The following is a 24,552-nucleotide window of genomic DNA, read 5'->3' as shown; positions in this document are numbered from 1 at the left end:
AAAACTAACTCTGGAGAATAGAGACTGTAAATAACTTATTATTCCCTGCAGTCCTACCTGTGCAGGCAGTTGCCTGGGTGCACTGCTGTTGCTTGGTGATGATTTGTGATATCAGGTTGTGTACCTGACTCACTTTTACTCCTCCCAGTTATATCGAACCATCAGTTCTTGCTTTGCTGATGCATAGAGGTAAGTCAGCTAACTCTGAGTGACATGCTTAAGCCAAATGAGGTTTGGGAAATATTGACTGTCTTTTTTTTTACCTTTGGACTTACAAACAGAAATTGGACTGCTCTTTGTCTGTCAGAGCAACATGTGCAGCTTTGTGATTACCAAAGATGGCTGGTAAAAGACTTTTGGTTGGAAATTCAGAACTCAGCGACCCCTCATGGATGTCAAGATGATTTCTCAAGGACTAAGAAATGTGGTGTGATGCAATGGCACTTGGCCACGGGTCAAAGAAGTCCGTATCCTGTGACCAGGGGATCACACATGCTTCTCTAAGCAATGGGGTCAGTAATACTGAAACATTAAAACTGCAGCAATGCACTCTGATCTATGTCCTTTGTAGGGATTTTTGCATATCTAACATTTTTTAGAGTAAATGCATGTTTTAGAGAATGCACAAGACCTTTCAAAATGGAGGCTCCTTCTGTGCTTTTAATGCCATGACTGATGCAGGTTCAGGCACTTCTACATACATGTTTCCATAAACTGTGTCAGTATGCTTTGTAACAATCAGTTGTGTTTGATTGGGATTTGCAGATATCTAATAAATACAATAAATAAATATAATAACATTTTAAACAAATCGATACCTACTTCCCAAACATAACTTACTCAAAAACCAGGTTAGATGTTAACTAAATGATTCACTACATTTTCATTTTTCTCTAAAACAAAGGATGCCACAGCGTTGGGTCTGTCTCTGTCAGATTTTTTGTAGATCATGTTAAGCTTTTGTTTTCAGGTGGGAGCTGCTACACAAGCTGTGGCTCCGCCCACTAGGAAGTCTCGGTCCTGCAAGTGTGTCCTTGCCTTCCTCATCATCCTCATTGTCATCATTATAGTTGCAGCAGCAATTTTGGCTTGGTATTTCCTGGGTGAGCAAAACATTGTCTCTCATTTTGTTAATATTTTAATCTCAAGTTGTGCTCCTGACAATGACAATGCTGTGTGAGTGGCCACGTGTATACAGCATCTACAAAATGTGGTTTGCATGTTTACCTATGATCTTTTGCAACATGCTCAGTTTCAAATAATTGTCAAGTCATGAGGATTATTTGAGGATAGTAGTCATCATGTGCATGAGAAGCTGGCTCCGTAATTGTACTGCTTATCGGGATATAATTTAAAGACCCAAACCAGAACACCATACGTTTGGATCCCTGTAGAATTGCTGTTTTGGCAAAGGATTTGCACTTCAGGATATGATGGAACTGGAGAAACATTTAAATGCTTTGCAGCCAGATCAAATTTGCAACACGCCAACAGGATTCACATCCTGAACCAAGGCCAACTCTTCCAATTGCCGAACATTAAATACCAAATAATATTTTACTGACGTACGCTATTGACAATGCAGCCGTTATGGAGTACTATCTAAATGTAATATTTTAGTTCTCCCTCGGCTGACTAAAACATGTTGGTCCTACAATGACTACAGAAGCCAGGGTCATGCATTTTTATCGGGAGGAGTAGGGAAACAGAATTCAGTTGACCACAAGCTGTAATTCAGTGACATCTAGTCATGAAATTTTACAAACTAACTTAGAGTTAGGCGGCACAGTGCTTAGCACGGTTGCCACACAGCAAGAAGGTCCTGAGTTCAATTCCACCATCAGGCCTGTGTTGAGTTTGCATGTTCTCCCCATGTTTGTGTGGGTTCCCTCTGGGTTAATAGACTGATCTAAATTGCCCATAGGTGTGAATGTGGGTGCGGATGGCTGTCTGTCTCTGTGTGTTAGCCCTGCAACAAAGGGGGACCTGTCCAGGGTGTACCCCACCTCTCGCCCAATGAGAGCTGGGATATGATAGCCCCGTGACCCTGAAAAGGATAAGCAGAAGCGAATGAATGGATGGATGGAACTTAGAGTTAGTGTGTAAAATAATAAGAGTTGATGTTGTCCTCTGTGTTGTAGTTTAGTGGTCAAGCAGGTACCAGCTGTGATTCTAAAATGTAAATGTAAGGCTTGAATTAGGTTGACAAGGATGTGGTAAAGAAGCAGAAACTCACAGACAGCTAGGGAAAGCAAATCAGAGTCAGTCTGAGATGCTATATTTATAATGGTACCGCACACGTATACTGAAACAGAGTGAGCAAATATTTTCCAGTTTCCTTTTTTCTTGCCTTTCATGTGTTACGAGTTCAAAATTGGGGATGGAAACAAGAGGAAAAAACCACAATAACAACACTGGTCCGGTCGGGTTGAGTCAAATGATGATTTTAATGAACACACGCGTGGGAGATGGACACTGATGCAGACAGCCTCAAAATCTCAAAATGGTGGAGCATTGCTCAAACTTTTATAGCCCCTGGTGCCTCCACCTTATCATAAAAAGCCTACACATTTACATGCTTTCTCTCACACAGCGCCTGAGCTACGACCTTGGCTCCCTGCTTATCTGCTCCTGCTGCGATGGGGCAGAAAACTCCAGCATATTCTGTTCTCTTCTAATCAGACAAATAAGACAATAACTCTCTGTGAACAGTATTTCTTATAACTCAGCAGTATAATGCATCATAAAACAATGTCATTCATTCACAACAAGTCAGCAGTTTAATGTCATGCAAATCAGTTTAACTAATGCAATAGTTATCAGCTTCTTCTAATTCAGGAGAATAATGCAAACTAATCTACATAATAATTCACAATCTTTAATTCGGGGTATAACATGGCATAAAATAACACTACAATCCAACACATGCCTATTCTTAGCACAGATGGGCTGTCCCATGGATCATTATCATACGACAGATGAAGAACATTGGATCACTGTTATGATACTATTATTATGTAGCATCACAGTTACTCTTTGATGTCTTTAATTTCTGTGTTGGTCCACATTTCTGTAACAGAATACAAGGTTTGGGTGTTAGAGGCTCGTGTCCAGCAGCAGTACACTGCCTACTTATCCATCCTCAACAGGAACTTCTCTACTGATCTGTCCTCTCACAACAGTCCTGTTTTCAAGAAGGAAGCCAAGGGCGTCGAGAGTATGGTGAGCAGGGACCACGAATTCCTCTGATGCAGATGTCCTAAAAATTTAGGTCACTTAGGTGATCCTGTCAGTTTCAAAGGCTTTCTGTTTTTCCACTAATTTTCACAATGTAATCTTAACAAGTAAACAATAACAAAAAAGGGGGCTGAAACAAATAATGCTTAGCAAGTTTGTTTAGGTGCTGTAGATTATAATAATTCTGAGATATTACCACAAACAGTTGTTATCATTAACGTACATTACACTAGTAAGTCATAGACCAGAACAGAAGTCCAGAAGTTTTGTTTTTTTTCATGTGCTCTTATGTGCAAAGGTGTTTTTTTTCTGTTCTCAAACTGATCTCCTTGTTGGAGCTCAGTCTGAGGGGAGTTATTTTTTTTCTCCTTATCTTTCCTCATGTGGTGCATTTTCCATTGTTATACCTCTCTGACCTGTCTTCCCCATGTGATGTTTTGTGTCATGTATGTATGGTCGGAGGGTAAGATGGCGCCGGCATTACGTGCAATAGGTCGGCAGCCTTATGAAATTTCCCCTTGTGGGACTAATAAAGGTACATCAAATCAAAAGAAGAGCAGACTGTAGTCAGATTGACTACGCTATAAAGAACCACATAGCACAGCAAAAATAATACATTAAATTAGCATTCAGGAGGCTATGTTTGGCAGTATAAAGTACATATAGTGCATGTGTACTGACAGGAACACTACCATCCTGCACCTGAATGATTTCATGTGAACAGCTGATAGTGTTTTGCTTTCTTTCAGGTAGAGAATATTATGAAAGGTTCGATTCTTTCTCGATACTTCAACTGCACCACTGTGTTTGCCTTTGGGTATGTACATTACATTTTTTCTTCACATAGTCATAAGTCAGAGTCATAACAACAGGAATGGGGCAGTACTGTAGTTTAGTGGTAGACTAAGTGCCAGCTGTGATTCTAAAATACAAATTGAGCCTTGAACTAGGTTGATAAGTAGTGAATATTGTGCCATCATGACTCCAAGTTCAGTTCAAGTTTTTGTCAACAGGAGGATATTTTCTACTGATAAGCTTTGAGTAAAATTTAAAATCTACACTGTTCTGCACATTTTTTCTTAAAACTAACCTCTGAAAAATATCTTTGTGGCTTTAACATACGGTAAGCTTTTACTCTGTTTTCAATAAGGGAGCAGCCACCAGTTGTTTCTTTATAGTGGTTAGTGTTTTATGCTAACTGCTACAATACTGATGTGTTTCAACAAGTTCAGAATCTACCGCTTTCTGAACTGACAAAAACTGAAGATGATCAACTTTATCTTACCAACAGTTTTAGGTATATTATGGTAAATGGTCTGTATTTGTATAGCGCTTTTACTAGTCCTAGGGACCCCAAAGCGCTTTACACACCCAGTCATCCACCCATTCACACACTGGTGGAGGCAAGCTACAGTTGTAGCCACAGCTCCCCTGGGGCAGACTGACAGAAGCGAGGCTGCCATATCGCGCCATCGGCCCTTCTGGCCAACACCAGTAGGCGGTAAGTGAAGTGTCTTGCCCAAGGACACAACGACCGAGACTGTCCGAGCCGGGGCTCGAACCGGCAACCTTCCGGTTACAAGGCGAACTCCCAACTCTTGAGCCACGATCGATTATAATCAACCCAAGATCATGAGGTAAAAGTACCAACTGTATTGCAGGTCATGCGTGTTTCTATAGACTGTATACAAAAAGCTCGACATGGCAACCTTAAAATGATAAACCACAGACTATAGACTGATTGTAGAGTTCAAAATTCACCTTGTTCAGATGTTGCTGTTTTATTTTTCATTTCTTTTTTCTTTTTATTTATACTGTAAATTTGCGGATTTTAGCTGGGAAGTTGCTTTTGGGTCCAAACAAGTGAAACACTGTGACTATTTAAGAAACTGTCCTTTTTGGTATTTCACCAAATACCTGCAAAAACAAGCATACTTATGACAACATGAAGCCATAGGCACCAAATACTTTGAATCAGTAAAGACAGTAAAACACTAGAAGTCAAAAGTTTGGACACACCTTCTCATTTAATGGTTTTTCTTTATTTTTACTACTTTCTACCTTTGTAGATACATGCTGAAGACATCATATATGAAGCAAGATATATGGAATCATGTAGAAAAAAAGTTGGTAAATATATCTAAATAGGTTTTATATTTTAGATTCCTGAAAGTAGCTACTCTTTGCTTTGTTGATAGCGCTGCAAACCCTTGGCTCTCTCTCAATGCACTTCATGATGTAGTCACCTGCAATCATTTTCATGTCACAGGTGTGCCTTGTCAGTGTTCAATTGTGGAATTTCTTGCCTTCTTCGTCTGACACTGTTGGGGATTTATTCAAAATTGAAGGCACACTGAGCCAGCATGGCGACCACAGCAGCCTGCAGCGACATTACATCCCATCCAGTTTACCTTTATTTTGACCATAATTTCGTTTTCAACAGGACAGTGACCCCAAACACACCTCCAGGCTGTGTAAGGGCTATTTGACCAAGAAGCAGAGTGATGAAGTGCTGCACCAGATGGCCTGTTCTCCTCAGTCACATAAACTAAACCCAAACGCAATGGTGTGGGGATAAGACTGTATAAGACTATTGGAAAACTATTTCAGGTGACGACCTCATGAAGTTCATCGAGAGAATGCCAAGAGTGTACAAAGCAATCTAAAATATAAAAAGCGGTTTGAGTTATTTCACACGTTTTTGTTTCCTACATAATTTCATATGCTCATTCATAATTTTGATGCTTTCAGTGAGAATGTACAATGTGAATAGACATGAAAATAAAGAAAAACCATGAAATGAGAAGGTGTGTCCAAACTTTTGACTGGTCTTTCATCGAGTCTTGGTTGTCTTTTTGTCTCTGCAGGGAAGGAAGTGTTGTGGCTCACTTCTGGATACTGCTGAATATACCCAGCAGCCATGCTGAGGGAGTCACGCTGGAGAAGGTCAGAAGGAGCCTGGTGGAGGGGCTGAAGGGGTACAGCAGGTCAAAGGTGGAAGAGACAGCCAGCTTTGATGGATACCTTTTCCATCTCCCTACACTATCTGTCAGTGGTGAGAGGAAGAACATGGGCAGAAAAACAGTTAAAGGAAGATTTAAATCTAAATTTAATGTACATTTAATTTAATTTCTGTTTCTTTTTGTTCTGCTCCCTACAGAAACTGACCCCAAAGTTGTAAAACTTTTGAAAGCCTCATTTGGTATCAGATTTTATTTCAGTTTGTTTATAATTTTTTGTTTTGTATTAATTAATTCATGTACCGGAACTTTAATTACAAGTAGCACAGTCCACTGTACATTAGACAAGAAATAAAGTAACTCATGGGAACAAAGGTAAACAGGATTTTATGTTGAGCATGCTTCTCAGTATAATTTAATTTATTATACTGTATACATAATTCACTGAACAAATGTGATTTTGGGGTGAAAGGCAAAAATTTTAAAGCCTTATTTTGACATTTGAACTCCACCTCTATTAGGTCGCATCATTATTTAATTGGCAACATTTAATACCCATTTTTTGACTTGCTTAGATGGGCACTCATTGGTCATGGTTAGAGTTTAACTACATCATAGTACAGGTAGTTTATATGTTTAGTTTTGAAATGACTTTAAAATGTTTTGAAAGGGGCATAATAATAACACGATAAAAACAATGGAACTTGGATACTAACTAACAACTGAATTATTTAAATTTGCTAACAACATATTTGACCTACAGCTTTATTAGCACAGACGCCAAAAACTCTATAAACTGATTTTCTCTTGTGTTATACTTTTACATGGCACATTGTTCTAGTTTAGTCTGATCTTTTAATTGTTTCTTTTTAGACAATTCCTTTTAACGTAATAGCTCCATATCTAAAGTCAAAGTAAAACTTTATATTTAGTGTAATGTCATCAATCCCTATCAGCTTAAGTTAAACCATAGAAGCAAAAGCCATTGAAGTTTAACATTTACAAATCCCATCATCTGTGCACAAAAGTACAGACTCAGTTCTGACTTTAATTCTTGCCTTTTTTGCCCCAAGACTGCTACCGCTATCAGAAGGTGGTGTCCAGCAGCCCCATTCTGCTCCTTGGCCCTAACACGCAGCGTTCCTCCTGTCTGTGGCACCTCCAGACCACCCCAAGCTCCCAGCTTGAGCTCCATATGGAGTGGCTGCTTCCAGAGTGCAGTGACAGACTGCTGGTGTACAACTCGCTCACCCCTGCTGATAATCATCTCATCACATCGTGAGTCTCTCCTAACAATATAAGTATATTTAGGCTGATACACAGCACTGTGAGGCATTAATGTAAAGTGACAGGAATATTTAAAAACCACAAAAATGAAATCAATATTTGGCCTGACCTTTAAAATAGGATGATCTACACATATCTAGGCCTCTATAGTTCCTGTTATAGATGTCCAAAATAGAAACTCATACTAACACGTTATTATCACTATCATTTATGGGCTCTGTGCAACTTTCCTTCCTTCCTACCAGTGTGTATGGCTGCAGCAGACATGAGCGCGTGGTCCGTGTCCTGTCATCAGGAGAGTGGATGACAGTGGTTTGGAAACAGGGTCTATACAATTACAAGGAATCCTTTTCTTTGTCTGTGCAGGCTTGGGAACACCAGGGTAAGCCTATCTGAATGTTTTGCACTTCTCTCTGGTAAAAAATGTATCATACAATAATTTGACTAAAAGTCAGCATCCTAACATGCAATGTCAACCTTTGGTGGCACATCAAAAAGTTACATCATCTGGAAAACGTTTTGGTATTCTGTCCAGTAGATATTTAGATATATCACACTGTAAATGAAATTATTGACCGGTTAGTTGTGCAAGAGCTACAGGAATGACCAGAGTGAGTGGGATTTAGTCTCTGGGCAGCAGATATCAATATCCTCATGTATTTTTATGGCAATCTATCTTGGTCTCACAAAACCAAGAATCAATCAAGTTGTGTTCTGAAAGACATGGTAGAAATCAATCTTGTGTGGATCCTGCTATATTCATGAGTCCCCCTCTTCTTTTCTGTATATATTCACATTAAATGATTATATTGTGGACTGAACAATCTTTCTTGCTTTGTGTCTTCATCATTCTTAGACTGTAATTCCACTATACAGTTGGAGGCAGTATCAGGGGTCCAAGGGACACTAAAGACACCCTTCTTTCCCAGCTACTACCCTCCTGACACCAACTGTACCTGGAACTTTACTGTAAGCCTCTCCTTCAGCCGTGCATCTTTTATTGATCCACACATTGATTGATTATTTTATTTATCATCAAATGATCCACGTCAAACTTTGAATCACTAAAGGTAACTCGTATTATAATAAAGAACCTGTCAAGTAAATGACTTGATTGATACATTTACTGTCCTGTGTGTGATTTCAGATGCCCAGTGCAGGGATGGGCTTGTGTTTGACATTTGAGGGCTATGAGCTAAGCAGAGCCAGCTACAACCAGGCCTGTACCCAGGGACAGTGGGTCATCCAGAATCGCAGGTAAGCTGTGCCACAAAGACCTTTTTCAGCCCAGTAAAGCAACGTTAGTGCCTATTCTGGAACTTATTAGACATGTTTACACACACAAAAAGAACATTTGAGATAGCCCAACACAACACAAATCCTCATCATAACTGATATAGCGGGTCGTGCTTTCAAATAGTTCCCTTTTTAGCAAATAGTCATGTGTAAAGGATTTTGTCTTTCTGTGTAATGCACAGGTGCTGAGTTCTGCTTCTTCTTAGCCTCAGTAAAAAGTATTTAGACCCTGAGAGGATTTTGTTCCCTACTGAACAACAGGGGGCAGTGTTGTACCACACAAGCCAACCAAATCCCCTTATGTTTGAGAGCATTTTAATTCCAGTATAGGCAATAAACTCACAAATCCCTTACTTTCTTTATTTAATCAGGAAGAAACCGATCAATAGTTTCTTGTACAAGTGGAGAGGTGATGCCTTCAGGGACACGTCCCTTCACTTTCACCCTCCCTCTCCTTTCTCAGGCTGTGCGGCACCAGGGCTCTGCAGCCCTACAGCGAACGTCTCTTCCTGCTCTCTACGACAGCCACTATCTTCATGACATCTGAGGTGTCACTCACAGGGCCGGGCCTTCAGCTGCAATACAGCGTCTTCAACCTGTCAGATCGTGAGTTGTGGATGCTGGAACTGACAGCCATGAAATGTTGATGAAAATATTGGGATGTCATTTTGTGACCTTTTCTCAGCATAATTTCGAGCTCTGTGTGTATTTGTGTTTTATAGCTTGCCCAGGACAGTTCCTGTGCACTGTGAATGGTCTCTGCGTGCCCATCTGTGATGGAATCAAGGACTGTCCCAATGGCCTCGATGAGAGAAACTGTGGTATATACAGAACTCCAAACATAAATAACTCTCCCTTCACATTGAGAGGGTAGAGTAAGTGCTCAAATACTGAATGTGACACATAAATGTGCCCATTCTAAGTAAAATAATGTTGAATTTATTGTCTATCAGCCACCACCCTCTTGGTGAGGCCACTTGTGACACTGGAGAGCCAAAACTGCCAGATTTATATGACATGGATGAGAGTAGAACTGTTCCAGAAAAACATCAGATATGTGAGGCTTATCAGAGTGCTGCTAATGAAAGCTCCCTGGCTTTAAATCCAGGGGTGATGTTGATCTGATCTGATGGGCCTACTCTTTAAAAACCCCATGAAAGCACTTGGAAGGCAGAAAGAATCTCTAATTTTAAAACCTGTGAGTGTTGGCAGCCTGTCAAGCTACAATGCTCTCAGTGGTTTGACTAAGGTCAAGTGTTCACTATTGATTCAGTGCTGTGAAAAAATGTTCATCCCCGTCCTGATTTTTTTGTTTTTGCACATTTTTTAAGACCTAAATATTTCAGATAGCATCTTTAGCATAGCATCTTTATTTATAACGCACTTTACATCCAACAATGTTGACCAAAGTGCTACAAATATAAAACAGAGAGGAAACAGTTTAAATTACATATAAAATATCTTAAAATTAAAAATAATATAATTAATAAGAAAATATATTAAGAGACATCAACAAGTCCTGCTGTGCTAAAAGCCAAGGAAAATAAATATGTTTTAAGACGTGATTTAAAAACAGATAAGGAAGGTGCCTGTCTAACATGTAAAGGCAACTCATTCCACAATTTTGGTGCTGCCACAGCAAACGCCCGATCCCCTCTGAGCTTACGATTAGTCCTGGGCACACTCAGGAGGAGCTGGTCTGCCGACCTGAGGGACCGGGAAGGTATGTATGGATGAAGAAGCTCAGAGAGGTACACAGGGGCAGCATTGGACCAACATTTAAAAACAAATAAAAGCAGCTTAAAATGGATCCTAAAATGCACGGGCAGCCAATGAAACTGGGGTGATATGCTCGTATCTACGAGTGCCAGTTTAAAGCCGTGCAGCAGTATTCTGGACTAGCTGCAGTCGAAAAACAGAAGATCGACTCACCCCAAAATAAAGAGAATTACAGTAATCCAGCCGAACGGTTACAAAAGCGTGGATTACTGTTTCAAATTGCTGTCTCGTAAGAAAGTGCTTAATTTTGGCCAGTTGCCTCAGATGAAAGAAACTAGACCTTACAACCAACCCGATCTGGCTTTCAAGCTTAAGCTCAGGATCCATTTTAAAACCCAGATTAACAAACTCTGGTTTACCTGCCTGCGACAGACTGGCAACCTGTCCAGGGTGTACCCCGCCTTTCGCCCTATGACAGCTGGGATAGGCTCCAGCGCCCCCCGCGACCCTGAAAAGGATAAGCAGAAGCGAATGGATGGATGGATGGATGGTTTACAGAATGATTTCAGGGATTGCAGATCAACACACGGAACAGCAGTGGAAGCAGGTCTAAACACCATTACTTCAGTTTTAGAATCGTTAAAACAAAGAAAGTTTAGCGCCAACCACGACTTGACGTTCTGCAGACATCATCAAGAGAATTTTAATATTAGACAAAGATAACCAGGGATAAGGGAAAAAGCTATCTAAACCTTCCTGGCCCTGTGTGATGAAGTAAGACATCTAAAAAAGGTGAGATAAAAAGTCAGTGACATCTATCTGTCTGGAAAGGGTTAGAACACCATTTCTAAGGCTTTGGGACTCACAGTAAACTACAGTGAGAGTCATATCCACAAAAGGAGAAACCTTGGAACAGTGAACCTTTCGAGGAGTGGCTGGCCTACCAAATTTACTCCAAAAGTGCATTGAAGACTCATCCAGGAGGCCACAAGAGAACCTAGAACAACATCTAAAGAACTGCAGGACTCATTTGCCTTAGTTAAGGTCAGAGTTCAACAACAATGAGAAAGAAACTGGGCAAAAATGGCCTCCATGGGAGAGATCAAGGAGAAAAAAAGAACACAAAGACTCGTCTGACATTTGCCAAGGTTTACATCTGGTGTAAAACTAGCACTGCATTTCATGAAAACATCATCATACTAACAGTCAAACATGGCGGTTGGTGGTAGAGTGATGGTCTGGGCTGCTTTGCTCGATGACTTGCTGTAACTGAAGGAACCACAGATTCTGCACGAAGATCCTGAAGGTGAACCACTGAACCACTCAGGCTGAACGACCGCTTGGTTTATCGGAACACCAACCCTTTTTCACATAGGGTCAGGTAGGTTTGGATGGCTGTTTTCCATTAATAAATAAAATCATCATCATTTAAAAACTGCATTTTACTCAGGTTATCTAACATTTAACTATGACAAACATGCAAAAACATAATACCAAAAATATGGAAGCGACAAATACTTCTTCATGGCAAAGACTAATGCTAATACTATACTAATTTACAGAAAGTAAAATATGCTAGCCACAAATTCAGACATATTTACTGTATATTTCTGTTATACAAAAGCATCAAAAGCACTTTATTTAATAACTTTTTCAAATGTACTCTCTAATAAAACTCCTCTTTTGCTTTTCTCCTAATAAACATAATCCAGCATACATTAAATCAAGTTATTAATTATGTACTGTGACACACTCAAAATACATTTAATCTGTAAATAAGAAGCACAGTGGGCTAACTCATGTTACACGGCTGAGTTTTTCTACAATATTTTGTCAGTGAACGGTTCTGAATGTAGTGTTTACATGTGTGTCTCTCAGTATGTGTGGCACAATACAAATGTCCAGAGGACAGTCAGTGTGTGGACTACTACAAAGTGTGTGACCAACACCCAGACTGCCCTGAAGCTACCGATGAGATGAACTGCACTGAAGGTAACAGGCTGCAAGTGTCCTTCTTTTCACACATAAAATGCTTCCACAGCCGTCGGCAAAAGGTAGTTGGAAAAATCACTACGATCCCCCTTTTTGGAATATATGTAGTCAGATGCCTCTAACACTACATTTCCTGTGTGCTGTATAACCAAAGCCTCCATTCACCTTTTAAAATGCTTAGCTTATAAAAAGTGTGCTTTAAGATGTAACCACCCAGACGTCATTTTATATCATTGATTCATTTAGTCGTTCAATTCAGTCTGAGGTGTCTGACTTTTTAATTAGAAGGTGACAGTTAGAAAGATGCATGAAGGTGAGGGATAGGAAGGTGTGGGTTGCATGCAGCAAAGCGCCCACGGCAGAATCAAACCCTGCCTGTCTGCTGCCACAGGGACAGCCAAAAACATATCAGGAATATCTATTTTCAGTGAGGTAGTGGCCTGTTTTTATCTTGTCCTGCATCCTTTTGGAAGACCCACATGACTTTATCCTGAACATCTCAACAGTAACAGTGCATATTGGTTCCTTTTAGCTTCAAGCTGAACTGATGAGGGAAGCAGACACAGGCCATGATGTAAACTTTATTGTTTAATTGCATTAAATATAAATTTATACTTGTGTCCATGCCCAGGCGTGCAGTGTACAGATATGACCTATGTGTGTGCTGACGGAACGTGTCTGAAGAAACCAAATCCTGAGTGTGACTTTGTCACTGACTGCCCTGACGCCTCCGATGAGAAACATTGTGGTAAGAAGACTCGATCACCTAACACCTTCTAACATTCTAACTTTATTCTCATTATTTTAATTGTATCACATTAAAATTTCGAGACTTCTGTGTGCTTCTATGTCAGAGAATTTGTTTCAATAACTCGCGAGCATTTTATTTGAAAAGTATTAGCTCACACTGCGCACATCAGTGTGTTTAAACATACCTGCGTGTGTGTATCCAGAGTGCGGCCTGAGGCAGTTCTCCAGCCGCATCGTTGGGGGAACGGACGCCTCAGAGGGGGAGTGGCCATGGCAGGCCAGCCTGCAGGTGCGGGGTAACCACATCTGTGGTGGCACTTTAATCGCCAGTCAGTGGGTGGTGTCGGCTGCCCACTGTTTCTATGACGACCGGTAAGGGCAGGAAACAAAAAGGAAAGAAGTGGTGTGATGACTTAAATGTTAGAAAGTGATGTTAATAAGAAGACAACCAAAGGCTCTCTGTTGTGTAAAGATTAAAATATTATCATCCTCTGCCGTGACTTTGATGGAGCATTTTAGTCGTGGTTTTATAAATCAAGTTTATTTCTGCTGCAGCTTCCTCCTTCTGTCCTTCGGTTGCATCTTTGCTGACCGGGGTTTAACTGTGACAGCCTGTCTGAGTCAGAGGCAGAGTATTTATGGATTTGTATACACTTGTGTTTTTCAACCCCACAATCTGGACCATCCCCAAAACTATAGCTGCAGCATCCTCTAGAGCATTACCTATTTTTCTCTGCTTAATTTTCTTGCATGGTGATTAAAAGCTTAAGCAGCCTTCAGAGTCTGTGGATGAGGAAGATAAAAAAGCTGAAAAAGTATAAACAGATATTTCTTGGCATGAGTTAATACTGCTAACTGTGTGGGTGTTTTCTTTTTAAATAGCTCAGGAAAAAAACGCTTTCTTATTGGCCCTACAACACATTTGACCTCTTTGTGTTCCTGCTGCAGTCTCTACTCCCCCTCAGTGTGGACAGTCTACCTTGGCAAACTTCTGATCAACCGCAGCAGCCCTACAGAGGAGGTGGCGCGGGTCCAACGCATCCATCTTCATCATTACTATGACGATGAGTCCCACGACTACGACCTGGCCCTGCTCAAGCTGGACCGGCCCGCCGCTGCGCTGCTGGCTGGGCATGCTCGACCCACCTGCTTGCCCCCACCAACGCACCAGCTGGAGCCAGGCCTGCTCTGCTGGGTCACTGGTTGGGGGGCACTCCGTGAGGGGGGTGAGCTTTGAAAGCAGGGAAGGGGAGGGCTTGAAGGATGTGCAAAGAAGCTAGAGTATGGAATAGCAAATTACAGATCTTTTAATAACCAGTAAACCTGCTATGGCAGTGATTTCCAAGTTTTTGGTTTGACCTCTCAAAATGCCTCCATATCTGCTACACTTTATCACCTCAATTTGCTTTATATTGTAAAGTAAAGACTCTACAATAGTATAGAAAAACCCCAACAATCAGACAAACCTCTATAAGCAAGCACCTCTGACAGGTCTTGGTGAGACTCCCCTGGTGAGCTGGGGCTTTTTATGTTCACTCATTGCCTGCACGGGCTTCTTTCAGAAACTCCAGTTTCCTCCCACAGTCCAGAAACATGAGTATTAGGTTAACTGGTGATTTTGAATTTGTTGTAGGTTAGATTTTAGAGTGTGTGGTTGTCTCTGTTTTGGCGTTATGATGGACTAGAGACCTGTCCTTGTGTATCGTGCCATCTGGACTACTTTTTCTCTGGGAATGACATTAAAATATTGAAATAAAACTGCAAAACACAGGTCCATTTCAGTAACTTGAACGAGCTGACAGAAGGTTTAACCGTCTGTGACCTAGCCATCTGCTGTTCAGAGCAGCTGTGCCAGTAATAAACCCAAACTTTAAACCTTTAAAAAATGAGTATTAGCCACAGAGACCAGTTTTTTTCCCATGTTTATTTCTGCTGTAAAGTTGGGCAGTTTGATATAGGAGACCGTGGCAACTGACTTGCTTTCAGAGCCAGCCTCAAGTGGCCATCCATATTTATTAGAGCAAAGTTTAATTGGTTTCCTCTATGATCAAACATCTTGGAGGTTTAAAATTCATCTTCTGACATTTTAAATGGATTGGGGACCTCTATCCTACCTGCCTCTCAAAACAGTCATTTTTCATTCTCCACGATCATAAATCACATTGAGCTACAGGCTGCTTTATGGACAGACACAACAACAGACCTTAAAAGACACTTAAATCCCACTGAGCAGTTTCATAAACACTACTGGTCCTAGAGTGATGTTACATTTACTGCTTTAAAAATGGAAGGTTTACTCTAAAAGAAGAGCACTCACTTTTTAGTTTTTCTTTTAAGCAAGTTTGACTCCTGTTGCAGAATGATTACCGACTTATGTATTATTCAGTGTGATGCATCATTTTCACAACCAAACGACTGTGTGGTTTTTAAAAACATCCTTTTGTCAGTGCGTGCGAGATATGGGGAGTTTTTGTGCAGACGGTGATGTGGAGGCAAGTGGGTGTGCTATTTTGATATCTGAGCAAACACACATGCAAAAAAAAAACCTAATTTAAATCAAAAAGGCAGGAGGAGATGGAGTGGTGTGGGTGGAAGTGGTTTCTGCTATCACGATGAACTTAATAAACTGAAGGCTGAAAGAGAGAAAAGGTGTGGGAGAACATATACTGGCATGCAACGCTTCATAAGAATCAATACAACTTTTGAGAAAAATCAAAGGTAAATTTGAATACATTAAAATGCATTTGCATGATCATAATCGGAATAAAGTGTTTTCTTGTTACCGTAAGGGAAGACCTTTGTTGTTCATTATTAGTAAGTGAAGACACGTCAACCAGGCTTTCCAGCAAACATGGGTGCATCTGGGTTCTACACTATGGGGAACAGCAGCTGCCCACACAAAGCATGCTAAGTGTGGTCTGCCCAGATGTACCCCACATTTCACACCAGTAGCAGGGATCACAGAGGGCTGCCTAACTGTGCCCCGTGGTACATTACAGCCACCAGCTGTATGCAGCGTGGAACAGCGTTTCTGAGGTTCTGCATCAATCACCTTCTCTCAGCTTCTCAGTCTCCTGTTATTTCTCGCAGTGTACTAAAACATGTTCCGTGGTTTCATTACCCTGTATAGTGTTTCATTAATATAAGTAATATGCTGGCAGGCATACCCATGTAGGCCCAAAGTCGGGTGGCTGTGCCTCATTAGATAGCATGGGTAATATAGCAGCTGGAAGGTTGGTGGATCAATTTCTCTGGATACTTCAGTCTACAGTGTGTCAGGGAATGTTAGACAAATACCTGTGCACACACAGGATCCACAGCACCTTTGCCCCTTTAGGACCCCTGTATGAGCTTTCTATGGGCAAGCACACAATGGGTTCCCTCACACCAGTCCATAAAGGGCACATTAGGAATGTTTATTGGACGCTGGAGGTTGCAGAGTGTTATTAGTGCTGTTGGGTGATATCTATTGCAAATGGTGCTGCACCAAAATCTTCTCTGTGATTGCTTTGCTCGCTAGCAGATTGCTGCAGTTTGCATGAAAGTATGCTGATTTGTCTGCAGACAAGTCAACAGTGAAAGTTGAAAAGTGTGATGGGAAGTGAAAACGGAGAATGTTTGGCTTCACGGTAAACGTTGTGTCTTACAGTTGAAACCAACATGTTTCCGAAGACACAGATTTGACTCTGAACGCTAGTTAGCATTTTCCAGGCGTACTATGAGTGATGACAACCAAAACAATCAAAAGAAGGTTGTCAGTGCAGAAATGTATACCTTTTTGCAACAACCTCCCAAAAGCACTCGCAGTCAGGGAAAACTTGTTTTTCCCTCATCGCTGGCCATTTCCAAACAATTGCTAATGGGTCTCTAAGCTGGTGTTACTGGGGCCTTAAGCAGTGCACAAAGACTCAACAGCATTATGACTGACAGGATATTCTTTTGCCCTCTGTCACTCTGTCCTCTTACTTTTCCCAGGCACAGCCAGTAATGTGCTTCAGAAAGTTGATGTGCGCCTGGTTAGCGAGGAATCCTGCATCCGTTCCTATGGACACCTGGTTACTCCCAGAATGCTTTGTGCCGGTTACCGCAATGGAAGGAAAGATGCCTGTCAGGTACAAAGAAATACAAGCTGCATGTGCTTTGAACTTTGGCAGCAAAAATGGATCAAATGACTAAAAATTAAAAAGCAAGTGGAACTCAGAATGTCCAACACAACACTTAGCACTTCATCCCCTCAGCTCTACACATTGTTTCCTTTACAGCCTGCACTTTTACTGTTTTGTCACAATCTCACCATTCCCGTCTAAAATATCTTTACCTACATTTGAAAAAAGAAGAGTGAACAAAACAAGTCAAAAGAGGACCAGGCTTTGGTTTGCTGGGTGGAGATACCGCACAAGTGTGTGTGTAGAACTGCCAAGAAACTGTAGGTAAAATCAAAGCAGAGATTTAAATTAAACTGATTTTGTATGGATTCTCTCTTTAATATAACTAATATTACAAAAAAATCTAAATTCAATAAGTTCCTGCAGTGTTTTAAAGTTGATATGATGCAATGAAAGTAAAATTCTATGTATCACTTAGAATCGTGTAGTCCTGCTCTCTGTCAAGATGTCCTCAAAGCCACAAAAAAGGAGAAACCGATTAAAATTTTAAATATTAAAAAAATCTATAACGTTATTTCCTCTTTTTAGCCCAGTTTTTTTAAAACACATCGATGTTATAAAATGAGTTTTAAAAGCCACATATCTAAGAACCCCTGATGATGATGATATAGTGAGTCACTGTAGTAATTATAAGTACTGTCAATTATTATGGTGCCTCTGTGCTGTGAAGACCCAGTCTTATTTGTGCCTCGTTAACGTTACCTTTGTCTGTTAGGGAGACTCGGGCGGTCCCTTGGTGTGTCAGGAGCCTTCAGGTCGCTGGTTCCTGGCCGGGGTGGTGAGCTGGGGTAGAGGCTGCGGGCGTCCAGACTACTATGGTGTCTACACTCGCATCACCAGGCTCACCAACTGGATAAAGCAGGTCATCAGCAGCTCCTGAGTTACTGATGTCATACTTGCACCAGAACACCAAACCGGAAGAGAGAGAAAAAATGCCTTAAGGTGTTCACAGATGACCTGAGACTGGTTCTTATCCAAACAATGCAACTGTGAAATGTTAAAGGCTTTTTTCCAAAGTAACAAAAGTAATGAAATACTGAAACGATACGCCTCTAATAACTGATAGTAAAAAAACGCTTTGAAATTGTACCCAGCAAAAATCATTTACAAGCTGAATCTTCCTCATTTGAAAGATAATAAACTTCACATATAGCCTCACATATTCTGTGTTTGCATCTCTGATTTAAAATGAATGTAAAATATGTGTAACAAGACAAGTCCACAGTCATGATACTCGCTGCGTGAGTCTATTTATACCTTTAGTACTTTTAGCCTCCAGCTGGGTACTTTGGAGGAGACTGAGACTCCTATACTTCTGCAGACTCCAACTTGTTTTTGCAGCGGAGAAGGCGCCCCCTGCTGGTTATTAGAAAGAATGTTGTTTTAAGGCTGCACCTTTTGGACCTGGAAGTTTTGGCTTTTGTTCATATATGGTCTTTGCATATCTAATTGCAACATAGTAAAACGTAAACCAAAGAAAGAAAAGATCATCTAATTAAGGGATGTTAAGCTGGTTTCAGTGCCCTACAGTTTGCCATTATTCTACACTACAGAAAACTCTGTCAGCACAACTCTTTCAGCTTAAACTGTGAGAGATAAATGTTTAAAATTACAGAAATGTTTTGGTAGATCATTGCAAAGACCACTCTGTAAGTATAAAACTGAAAGTTTTTTTGGTTAATTAACAGAAGTCCAGTGTTTTTGCTATTTTTGGGAGGACATAGGAGTGTTTTTACTGTGGATCCACTGGTAAGAAACAGAAATTTCTATAGTAGATAGATTACTTTGGTGTGACCTTGGGAGCATAACAGTCAGGAAAAAAATTCAAACTTGTGACAATACAGTTAAAATCTATGACTTCTTTCAGATTTTCTAAAGATGTCCTCCACGCCTTATGTGTGACACCCCTGATCTAAACTTCATAGTGTCTAAAGTATCTTAAGAGACACAATTACAATAACAAGCAGGTGGGTTACGGTTGCCTTCTTAATTAGGACACAGAAAAGTGAGTTTTTGGTTAAACGATGGATCATTCTGGAGAAAAAGTGGGGGGAAGCCATAGCAATCATGTAGGAGTTGCATATACAAAAAATGTTAATATTTTTTTCAAGCCATTTGTGACAAATACATAATGCACACTTCACACAGTGCACATGTCTGTGAGCAACATTTACCTCCATGCAGCTCCTGCTGAGGTAAAACTTCATGCTTTGGAGGTACAAGATACAATATCATACGTTACACTTTGGATGTTGGTTTACACCAGGACTATTTTATGAGCTGCCATAAGCAACATTCGTAAGTGTTAAAAATATGACTTTATCAGAAAGTTATTTTGACAGAGATGGAATAGTTACGTATTTTAACACAGTATTAAAATAAGGTACAAAGAGATATTTGTGTTGGGGTGGCTGTAGCTCGGTGGTAGAGCAGGTCAGCCACTAATCAGAAGATCCGTGGTTTGATCCCAGTCTGCTCCAGTCTGTATGCCAAATATCCTTGGGAAAGATGCTAATCCCATGTTGCTCTCCGATGCATGCATCGTAGTGTCAATGTGTGAATGGTAGATAGAGCTTTGAAGAAGTGAATGAATTAGTTGTGTAAAGTGCTTTGAGTGCTCAGACAGAGTAGGAAAGCGCCGTTTACGTTTACCTTGTTTTGAGCAGACAACTGTCCCACATGGTGATATAACACATGGGATTATGCAGACATGACAATGTCGTGTGGCTAACTCCTCAGCTTAAGACAAGATGACGGCTCAAAAATATTCAGAAAACAAAGTAAATTAAAATGCACCAAATTTCAAACCACCCCTAATTGTGTGGCATCATTAAATGTACTGAAACTACTCCATGCAAAAAAGGAAAATTCTGCTGATTAGAGGAGCTCAGGTGGCAACTTGTTTCAGATTGGGTTGATTTTATTTGGAGTGACCCAGGTGCAAGGTTTAATGGGCTCTCACATGACAGACGGTTTTTCTTTTCAATTGATTTTATCATGTATAACAACAACATTCTCAAAGGGACTGGGAGCAGGTGTTTGGCATAACTCCCTGTTCTTGGATTCTCATGAGTCACTGTGATCTTTTCTTTTTAATCGGATGAAGGGCGATGTTCTCAAAAGGTAGATTTGATTACAGATATTAACATCTATCTGTCTATTGGTAATTGTGCTCACTCCAAAGAAACCAACCATCTCTCCTAAAACACACATTACATAAAAGTTATAAATTGATTTTCAAATAAGTATTTTGACTCCATAGCAAAACACAGCTTAGTACTTGGTGGAAAGATCTTTGTTGGTAAGCACAGCAGGGTATCTATCTATCTATCTATCTATCTATCTATCTATCTATCTATCTATCTATCTGTCTGTCTGTCTGTCTGTCTGTCTGTCTGTCTACCTTGTCCTCTGTGTCTCTTGCCCATCTGAGAAATGAGCCCTGATCCTCGGGGGATATTTCAATATTTTGAAGTTTCCATTTTCAGTGTAATTTCTCTTTTATCAGGTTGTAAACTATAATAGCAGTTCTGCTCTATCAAGCATAACTACAGTGCTCAAACAGGCCTTTGGGGGCCACGAAGAACAATCCATCAGTGGTGTGTTGCCTGCCCCATAATGTATAATGTTTATAATTGACCTTCACAGATTTTGTTTATTTTTATTTATTTATTTTGTAGCCCATGCATTAAAGGGTGACTGCCAATCATGTCTGATGTCTTGAATGTATAAAACAGGTTTAATTTCACTTTTGTACAGCATTAAAAATGACACCAGTTTGCGTGATTCTTAGATCATGATATTTCAATCATTCCATCCTGGCCACCATTAGGGGGAGACATTACACACAAGTGGCAAATAGAGATTTAATTGATGAATAAAAAAATGACTCATAATTGATACCCATTTTCATCAGATGTTTGTGATGACACATGTCACTAACATGACTGACAAACTCCAGACGCTGAGGCCGCTGAGATGCTGACTCACAGTGATGTGTCATAGAAAGAGACTAACAGAAGGACAGTTAGACAAGATAATCAAAATTCAAGACTGTCTCCTGTTTATGTTTGCAAATTTTACACACTACTGAGAAAACAAAGACTTTTTTCCTCAGCTGCTACCTTTGGAAATACCAAATCTAGTGAGCTGTGTACACCAGATAAAACATAAAAAGCCTGTAGACTTTCCTACTTTCCCACATAACACAACACAAACTCCCCGAGGTCCCAAAATAAGATCCTTGTGTCTGTTAATGTTCTTAAAATATGTTTATTCTCATAAAACAAAAGTCTGAATTTGTAGAAAAAGAAGCTGAGGAACTTTCAGGTGTGAACTGATGCTTAGCTCATCATTATCAAACAGTTAAGCATATACCGTATACAGGAACAAGAAACCAGTACATTCATTCAAAAGTAGAAGGACATAAATCAGATGAGAGAGCCTGAAAGAACAGGCCAGCTCGCTTGGCCTGAGATGTTGATTAAGTTATGGACATCGGCCATCTCGCTGCTCTTATGTTTTGCTTTGCCTGCGAAAACAGTCAGAGGAGGACAGATGGGGTTCGTTTCATTCCAACTACGATACCACCATACTGTGTGTCCTGTCTGTACTGAGCCTTTTTGAGACATTAGCAACAATATTTACATTAAATATAAACACACATGTAGGGATGGGTACCGGTGTCCGGTGCGTTCTGACATAAACGGTAGTAACCAGACCGAAAAGCAGCGCACATTTTGGTGCTTTATTTCGGTGCTTTTTTTTCCTGAGCTGTGATACACTTCTAGCCAATCATTTTATGTTTCCGAGGATAGTAGGCGGGCCCAGGTACGTAGTTCTTTTAGAGCAGAGCTACAGATTAAAAATGCCCAAGGCGAAGCGGTCAAAAGTCAGGCTGTACTTCACAGCAAAATATGCAAACTCAGCAGCCTGCAACAAGTGCTTTAAGCTGATACTGTGATACTGTCAAAGGAGGTAACACCTCGAATCCGATGAAACACCTGGCGACGCATAGCGTTTTTGTTTTTTTTTTAAGCCAAGAAATGCGCTGTATTTGATAGCTTGCTGCGAGGCCTCACACCGAGCGCATCTACTGCGGGTGTGGTGCCTGTTATCAGACCCGGAGTTAGCAACATCCCCAAAAACCAGGTAAAGGGCCTCCTTGACGAGCTCAAACCAGCGTTGCTCCTCATCATTGAAAGATTGTCCACTGGCCTGCAGGTCTGAATAGACTCCGAGGTCTTTGCCCTGATGAGTTAGCTCTTCTGTGTTGTGCCATCCACTTCGCCAGAGGTCATTTGGTTTCCCCAATGTATAAATCATGGCAATCCTCCTGGCACTTCCTATATTCTGTTGCCCTCTCTTGCTACATCACACCACACTCTTCTCTTCCTTTTCTGTGAGCAGGCTCCTCCACGTCCACATATTTTTCTCATTCTGTCATGCTCAATCTCTCTGAATACACTTTGCAAAATTAACACTCAGCACTTCTACCCGTTGCTTCAGCAAGTTATGATAATCAAAGTGTTCTGGGTGTGATAATTTATGCAATTGTGTTTTTTGTAATGTTCAAATGCTGGAGACATTGGTACAAGACGCAGTCACCGAACTTTACCGGTGTGTAGTTGGGATCAAAATGAATACTGAGTATGAAAATAGGTGTGATGCAACAACTCCTTGCTGTTGTGCCAATGTCAATATAAGATGTTTTTTTAATAACATAATGTGAAGTTTGCAGTTGGCTAACAAAAAGAGTAACTTGGGTCTGCAACAAAGAGCTGAGTTTAACTGTGATAGATTCCAGCTGTTTGGTTTATGATTTATAAATTACCACTTACATTCGCCAATCTCTTTGCCAGTTACATCTTGCTTGTACCAAATTAAACCCTCTTTTCCCTTCAGAACTATTTTAATTATTCTTTACAGAGATTCAGAAAGGTTGCTGCAGTAAGGTCATTCATGAGAGACTTTGGTCCATACTGACATGATAGCTGCAGACTTGTTGACTGCACATCGATAATGCAAAACTGTGTGTTTTACTGCTGAAAGCAGCCCAGATGGATGCACTGTGGTCATAAAGGGATGGACATGGTCAGCAACAATACCCAGGTAGGCTGTGGCAGTCAAACAATGCTCAGTTGGTACTAAATGACTCAAACATTTTCAAACAATGATTATTACACCACCAGAATCCCGAACTGTTGATTTAAGGTAGGGTGGATACATACTTTTTTTTTTTTTTTTTTTTTTTTTTTTTTTTGCCTGTCCCGTTTGGTTCTTTTGCCATCAGAATTGTTGTCTAAAGGCAAAGAAAGATGCCCAACGGATTTACTTTACCAAATTGACCATCCCAGCCTTGCCATAATGGTCCATTTGATTCACCTTTTATTGTTTATTTTATTTTCACTTACTGAATACGGGACAGACTTGACTGGGGGAAAGAAGGGGAGAAAGAAAGAGGGAAAGAGAAACAGCTGAGAAGAGGGACGGGGGAGAAGGGCAAAAGACAAAAACCAACAGAACGGGCAGAAAAAAGAAAAAAGAAAAGAAAAAAAATGCATCTATCGATCACCTGGATCACCTGCTGAGAAAGAAAAAAAGAAAACAAGCAGAGGAGAACAAGAGTAATAGAATAAACAACATCACAATGATATATGGGAATATGACAGTAAATACTAAATATTAAACATTATTGTGCAGCACATAAGATCAACAGAACACAGTGTGCTTTGAGGTAGGAGCCAAAAAGGGTGTAGTTTGTGGGTGTGATCACCCGTGTGTACACCTGTGAGCATGGACGCGCTTGTTTTTTTTTTTTGTTTTTTTTTTAAAGGTTCCTTCATGTAATAATCTGCTAGAGGGTGTGGGGGGGCCACAGCCCCGTCCTCCAGGGCATGAAGCAGGTATGGAGAGATCAAAACTCCAGACATCCAGAGGCCCTCAGAACACAAGAGACCAAGGAAGACCAACAGAGGGGCAGCTGCGCCACTGTCCCAGAAAGAGCTGAGGAGAGCCCCAGATGAGGGCTCACTCAGCAGCCGCGGAGCAGAAGCCAGAGGAAGTTGCAGTGACACGCCCGTGAGCTCCGCCGGCAGCCAGCCGTGCCTGAGTGACCGAGCCCCAGGCCGAGAGGCCGGGGGCAC

The 24,552-nt window shown here is 40.7% G+C and overlaps 1 protein-coding gene across 2 annotated transcripts; it reads left to right on the top strand.

Annotated features, from left to right (window-relative positions):
* Positions 1 to 267: 267 nt before the first annotated feature.
* On the top strand, positions 268 to 18,567 carry tmprss6 (transmembrane serine protease 6). 2 transcript variants are annotated; one of them, XM_085458596.1, is made up of 18 exons: positions 268 to 512; positions 971 to 1,103; positions 3,080 to 3,222; positions 3,987 to 4,054; positions 6,105 to 6,292; positions 6,398 to 6,439; positions 7,271 to 7,475; positions 7,730 to 7,866; positions 8,341 to 8,453; positions 8,632 to 8,741; positions 9,244 to 9,386; positions 9,503 to 9,601; positions 12,378 to 12,491; positions 13,123 to 13,239; positions 13,445 to 13,613; positions 14,190 to 14,467; positions 17,217 to 17,353; positions 18,123 to 18,567. In XM_085458596.1, the coding sequence occupies exons 1-18, from the start codon at positions 423 to 425 to the stop codon at positions 18,285 to 18,287; spliced, it is 2,451 nt and encodes an 816-aa protein (XP_085314722.1). In that variant the 5' UTR covers positions 268 to 422; the 3' UTR covers positions 18,288 to 18,567. The 2 variants fall into 2 exon arrangements, with proteins under 2 accessions (XP_085314722.1, XP_085314723.1); XM_085458597.1 differs by lacking the exon at positions 6,398 to 6,439.
* Positions 18,568 to 24,552: the final 5,985 nt, after the last annotated feature.

This window comes from Copadichromis virginalis, linkage group LG6 (assembly GCF_057382275.1).
Source record: "Copadichromis virginalis isolate Kocher_CV1m ecotype Utaka linkage group LG6, C_Virginalis_male_GT1.1, whole genome shotgun sequence".
NCBI lineage: Eukaryota > Metazoa > Chordata > Actinopteri > Cichliformes > Cichlidae > Copadichromis > Copadichromis virginalis.
Note: the sequence above shows the minus strand (reverse complement) of the source record. Positions and strands in the feature narration are given on the sequence as shown.